The sequence below is a fragment of the Pipra filicauda genome, unplaced genomic scaffold (genome assembly GCF_003945595.2).
Source record: "Pipra filicauda isolate LSUMZ 115617 unplaced genomic scaffold, ASM394559v2 scaffold229_size1253498_pilon, whole genome shotgun sequence".
Taxonomy (NCBI): domain Eukaryota; kingdom Metazoa; phylum Chordata; class Aves; order Passeriformes; family Pipridae; genus Pipra; species Pipra filicauda.
Window position 1 is genome coordinate 329652 of NW_024104342.1, and position 6269 is coordinate 335920.

At 52.7% G+C, this 6269-nt stretch overlaps 1 protein-coding gene across 1 annotated transcript; it reads left to right on the forward strand.

Annotated features, from left to right (window-relative positions):
* The first annotated feature begins 200 nt into the window (after positions 1-200).
* PIM3 (Pim-3 proto-oncogene, serine/threonine kinase) lies at positions 201-5421 on the forward strand. Its single transcript, XM_027728294.2, has 6 exons — positions 201-911; positions 1253-1362; positions 1525-1575; positions 1890-2253; positions 3511-3687; positions 3842-5421. Exons 1-6 carry the CDS (start codon positions 830-832, stop codon positions 4024-4026), a joined length of 969 nt encoding a protein of 322 aa, XP_027584095.2. The 5' UTR covers positions 201-829; the 3' UTR covers positions 4027-5421.
* The last annotated feature ends 848 nt before the right edge of the window (positions 5422-6269 follow it).

Below are 6269 nucleotides of genomic sequence, written 5' to 3' on the forward strand. Positions count from 1 at the left end.
CCCCCGCCCCGTCCTTTTTTTTTTTTTTTTTTTTGCCGCTAATGTGTGATGCGTTCCCTCTCAGACAGGGTGTAACTCTGCGCGCCGCTTACTACAAACAAGTAGTTCCCAGCCCCCCGCCCTCCCCGCGCCCGCCCGCGCGGTGGGGCGGGTACGGGACGCTGCAGTCGCGGCCGCCGCCCCGCGGGCGCCCCGGCGCGGAGGGGAGGGGGCGGCGGGGGCGGTGGGGAGAGGTGTTCCCCCCTCCCCTCCCCCGCGGAGGGATATCCTTGGCGCGCTCGCCGCACTGTGCCCGCACCAAAATATTGGGAGTTAAGAGGCGGCTCGGCGGCGCCGCTGGCTCAGAAGCGCGCGGGCAGCTCGGCGGCGGCGCGGTCGGTCCTGCGCCCGCCACGGCTCTACTGCGGCGCCCAGCCCGCTCCTGCTACCGCGGCCCCCGCAGGGGCGGGCTCCACGCGCGGCCCCGCACCCCCCGGACTCGCCTGCCTCCGGGGAGGGCTCTACTTCTGCCTGCGCCTGCCTGCGCCCGGAGCGGCTCTCGCCGGGTGGAAGAGGGAGCGCGGGAGCGGCGCGCTCGCTGACTGCGTTTTTCCCGAGGACTTGGTGCGACCGGCGCCTGGATCGCTGCCGGCGGGGACCCCCCTCCCCCCCCCCCCGCTCAGGACTCCGTCGGTGCCCGCTCCCGACCGAAGAAGGAGCTGCGCAGAAGATATCGGCGGCCCGCCGCCCTCCGCCGGCTCCGGAGCGAGGAGAGCCGCGCCAAGCGCTGAGCCGGGAGGACGCCGGCGGAGCCACCGCCGGGGACTCGCCGTTTTCCCCCACTCGAAAGATGTTGCTCTCCAAGTTCGGCTCGCTGGCGCCCATCTGCAGCCCCAGTATGGACCACTTGCCTGTGAAGATCCTCCAGCCAGGTACGGGGCTGGGGTGTCCCCTGCCAGAGCCGCGCCGGTGGGTGCGGGTCCGCCCCGGGGTGCCGGGGCCGGAATCTCGCAGCCCCCGGAGCTGCATTTGGGGCTTTTATTTTCTTTTGCTTTTTTCTTTTTTTTTTTCTTAATTGAAGAAGACAATATGTTTAAAAAAAAAGCCTTGGTCAGAATCAGGGCAGCGCGCAGAGTACTCGTCCGCTGGGCAGAGCATTTGTGGGCTTTTTTTTTTTTTATTTTATTTTATTTTTTTTTATTTTTATTTTTTTAATTTCGGGCGCAGCACGGCTGCGGACACTGACGCGGGTGTTTCCCTCTCGTTTCCCCAGTGAAAGTGGAGAAGGAGCCGTTTGATAAAGTCTACCAGGTGGGCTCCGTACTGGGCAGCGGGGGCTTCGGCACCGTGTACGCGGGGAGCAGGATCGCCGACGGGCTGCCGGTGAGGAGCGGGGCGCCCGGGCGGGGGTGGCGGGCGGGATCGCGGCGCGGGAATCTGCGGGCGCGGGAAGCGGCGGGCGCGGCCGGCCCGGCCCTTCGGCGGCGGAGCGCAGGCTGAGCCCGCCCCGCCGCTCACGGCGCCTCCTTTCTCCCCGCTCTGCAGGTTGCCGTGAAGCATGTGGTGAAGGAGCGGGTGACCGAGTGGGGCACGATTGTAAGTAGCCGGGGGGGACTCCGGGGGTGCCGCGGGGCTCCGCCGCGGCGGGGCCATTGTGTGGGTGGCGGGGCCCGCCCCGCTGGCGCGGCCTCTGCGTCGGGAGGGAATTTGGCGGGGGTTCGCCGCCGCAGCGCCGCGCCCGCCCCTCGGACTGCGGCAGCCGCGGAGGGGGGCCCGTCGGCCGCGCCCTCCTTCCCCGCCATGCACGCCCTCCTCCCTCCTGCCCCTCCCCACCTCCCTCCCCTCGGCGAGGGGGCGCCCCGGGGCGCGCCTCCCCCCCGCTGACCCGCGCCCCCCCTCTCTCTGCTCAGAGCGGCGTCATGGTGCCCCTGGAGATCGTCCTCCTGAAGAAGGTGGGCTCCGGCTTCAGAGGGGTCATCAAGCTGCTGGACTGGTACGAGCGGCCCGACGGCTATCTGATCATCATGGAGCGGCCCGAGCTGGTGAAGGACCTGTTCGACTTCATCACTGAGAAGGGCGCTCTGGACGAGGAGACGGCCCGCGGCTTCTTCCGGCAGGTGCTGGAGGCGGTGCGCCACTGCTACGGCTGCGGCGTGGTGCACCGGGACATCAAGGACGAGAACCTGCTGGTTGACCTCCGTACAGGCGAGCTGAAGCTCATCGACTTCGGCTCGGGAGCCCTCCTCAAGGACACAGTCTATACCGACTTCGACGGTACGTGTCCTCCCTATGCCGAGGGCAGACCCCTACTCCCCTTCTGGGGTGATGCCCGCCCTAGAACCGCCGCTTAGAACGTTCCCGGTGCCTGGCAGCAGCGAGCAGTGTCCCTGACACGGGGGTTCATATCAGGTCTACCGGTAACGGAAACCTGTGGACCCGAAGCAGCTTAGGGGTGTTCAGTTGCGTAGGAAAAAAGCGATTCCATGCAGTGACGCAGCAGTTTCTGTTTCCTTGTCTTGGAAAAAGCGGGTTTTTTTCCTAGAGGGCGATCTGTTTACATGGAGGCTTTGCCAGTGTCGGATGTTTCCGTGTGTGGATATGCAGTTTTTATATGTGGTGCCTTTTTTAACTCGGAGCGGTACCTCCCCTTCCCATTCCGGCAGTGTCCTGGAAATCCCGCATTGCAGATTTTAAAGCGATGGGGATGTGTGCTCCCTCAAAATGACTTGATGTAGATTTCAGGGCCGGGGTCGATGCTTTAGGGGTGGGAAAGCTGAACATAAGCCAGTGTGTGTGACCAGAGAGAGCATTTCCCCTAGTCCTTGGAGTGTGACTGATGTAACGGGGCCTCGCTCCCCCCGTTTCCCCCGCCCCCAGCTGCCGCACTCACATCTGTTTGTTGTGAAACCCGAAGCCCTGCCGCACGTGACCCTCGGCATCACGAATTCCCCGTTTTGTTTGGTATCCAAGGAGCCCGCGGGCACCGGAGGGAGGGGAAGGGTGGGGAGGCGGGTTGGGAAAAACTGCCGCATAGAAGCCCGAGGGGGGCCTTAAAAACACAGAAATCGTAAGCGGCCCTATTTTGTTTACTGCCCTGTGGAATTGGATAAAGCAGATTAGCTCCATGTAATGCGAGCAGACCTGAGTTTCACCTTCTTGTCGCCCTCTCCTCCTCCCCGCCAGCCCCCTTTGTCCTTTTGTGTCTATTTTTGGTGTGATGGTGCAGACGCCACGTGGTCAGTGAAAGGGAGCTCGCCTCAGTAAACAGTCAGCTGATGGGGCTGTGTTATTCCTTGCAACGAAATAGCACAACCGGATGGGCCAACTCTGTTGATGGTGTAACCCTGCAGATGACCTGAAATTACACCGCTAATGGCTTTGGCCTGTAAAAAATTGAAAGCTTTTTTTTTTTTCTTTTTTCAATTCCCAAATGTCAATTTTATGAATTTAATTTAGGTCTACTAGAAGGAGCTGAACAACGGGGAAGCACTTTAAACCTTTACTCTATTTTTTTTTTTTCCCTGCTTTCAGGAACGAGAGTGTACAGCCCTCCAGAGTGGATCAGATACCACAGATACCATGGGCGGTCAGCAACAGTATGGTCTCTGGGAGTTCTGCTGTATGATATGGTTTGTGGAGACATCCCTTTTGAGCAAGATGAAGAAATCTTGAGGGGACGATTATACTTCAGGAGAAGAATTTCACCTGGTGAGTTCTATAGGGGTCAAGTGGTTTTTTTGGGTTTTGGGTTTTTTAAATAGTCCTGTACATTTGAGCTTGTACGGGTGGATTTTTATTGCTTGGGATTGTCTTTTTTTTTACTTTCCTAGTCTAACATAGCTTTCTTTTTTTTTTGGTACAGAATGTCAACAGCTGATCAAATGGTGCCTTTCACTGAGGCCTTCAGACAGACCAACACTTGAGCAAATTTTTGACCATCAATGGATGCACAAATCTGAAGTAGTGAAGTCTGAGGACTGTGACATAAGGCTACGGACCCTTGATACTGATGTATCTAGCACAAGTTCAAGTAATGAGAGTCTGTGAAATACTAAGGACCTCGCACTGGGAGGGGAGCTACAAGCAGAAAGACCACAGTGCTGCTGCCAATACATAGGAGGGGCTAGAAAAATGCATTCATTATTCTGTAGTTGAATCTTTGTCTGAGGGACTTGATTTTATTTTCCCCCTTTGCTGGTTTCTGCTTTGGAATGAGAGATTTCCTTTGGAAACGCTGATGTTTGGGAGTTGCAGGCCAGTACTTAGTCAAAGACTGACCTTATTAAGAAAGCAGTGACCTCTTGAATACATGGTAAACTTTTTTGCTCTCATAGAGCCTGGACTAGATTTTATTTGCTTTTGAGTGCCTTTTTGAAAGCTGCTTCAGTGGGACTTTCTTTTTGAGCTGTCTATGTCCAAAGAAGATCCAGTTCATTATAGGAATTTGCTCCCTTTAGACTCAGTGCTGGAGGAAGCAGCTCCTATGATGCATTGGAGAACCTGTTCGGTGATTGAATGAAGTAGTCCCATCCACTGGTGATGGAATACTTGAACACAGACATTTCACTCTGCCCCCCCCGCCCTTTCCAAATCGAACCCACCTCTGCTGCTCAAAATATTTCCTATAGCCTGCACAGAAATATGAACAGGTATATCGGCTTCTTTGTCAGAAACATTTATTCATGTTTCCTTTTATCATCTCTACCATTGGGCATGAGAAGCCCCCTTCTCAACTCCCCCTGGCCTTTTGTCACCCTGCGAGTCTTAAAGTATGTATGGGCATGATGAATGCACAATCAATGCAATATTCAAGGACTTTTACTTTTTTTTTTTTTTCCATACCTGTATAATGTGTTTATGTAAACTTGGTTTTTCCCATGTACTATACAATTATTTATTGTTTGGAATTTAGAAGACCTCCCACAGTTTTCAGCTGTGGCTATTTATTTGGTTAATTTATTTGGTTAGAATTATTCAACACTGTGCTTTCCCCTCCTTCTCTCCATGGGAATTCTAGTGGTTTGCCCATGGCACTTTTTTTCTGCATTCCTGTTAACTTTTTGTTAAAAATAAAATTCTGACCTTATCAGTTTTTTGTTGGAAGATGGGAAATTGTTGTACAAAGTTTAATTTAAGGGAAATAGAATGACTTTCTAAAGTTAGTCAGTATGCCTTTTGTCTGGTATTATTGTACCAGAAATGTAAAGTAATGCTGTTTGGAAGGGTTTTAAATTATTGACATTGTACAGTCTCCGTGCATTGGCTCTGGAAGGTAGAGTGGCAGAGTCATAAACCTTAATTTATTTTAATAGCTGTGTTTCTGTGATCTGGTTGCATTTATGCAGCTTGGATTTGGATTTTTTTCTTCTGTTTAACAGTGTGAAATGTATGGAGATCATATTTTTTATACAGTTATTTCAATTAAACTTTTTGTATATAACAGTTCTGTGTTTGTGTGCTTTTATCTTAACTATCCATTTACTCTTGATGGTAGCTGGGGAACACACTGTTATCATCTCAAACACGCCAGTACCATCTTACTCTGTGAAAGGTGTGCAGCAGCTGACCCTGAGTAGGTATATGGATTATGCCATTGTGCAGTGATTGTTTTAGGAGAATTAAGCAATCTCTCGTCTGGACTGTACTCCTTGATTACCGTACTTGATTTTGGACTGAAGAAGGAGTACAATAGAACAGCACTAATGGCCTACATTAAAGGGAATAGGCCTGTAATTGTGGGACTTTTAACTGTAAACTGTGAATAACTGAAATACTAGTGTCTTCGAGTATAACAAGGAAAGATTTCTATAGCTGCTGGTGGTTGCTGTTTTCACAGTTGACATGTTTACTTTCCGTTACATTCAGTTTCCTTCTTCCTGCTTACCCCTTCTTCCTGGGGGTGGATGAGGACTTCCTGTGCCTTTACAGGAAAGGGACAGCATTCTTGGAGAGCAAGGCGACTTGTTTTCCTTCAACCCCCTTAGATTATCTGAAAAGACTGCTGTGTCACTTGATAAAGTACAGGGGAGTATGTGCACTTCTCATCTATAGCAAAGAGCAAGAGAAATGTCCTCAGCATTTGTCTTAGCACATTGGGAGTCAAGTCCTGCAGATTATCGAGTTCATCCCGGTGTCTCTGCAGCCAGAGACTGACCTGACTTGGTCTTTTTATGGGGGTGGTAGCGATTACTAGATTTAACTACCACAGAGGGATATTTACCACAAGGTATATTTAAGGATGTGTTCGTGCTTAAAGGTGCTGTGTAGTTGTCAGATAAAGGGCTAGGCTT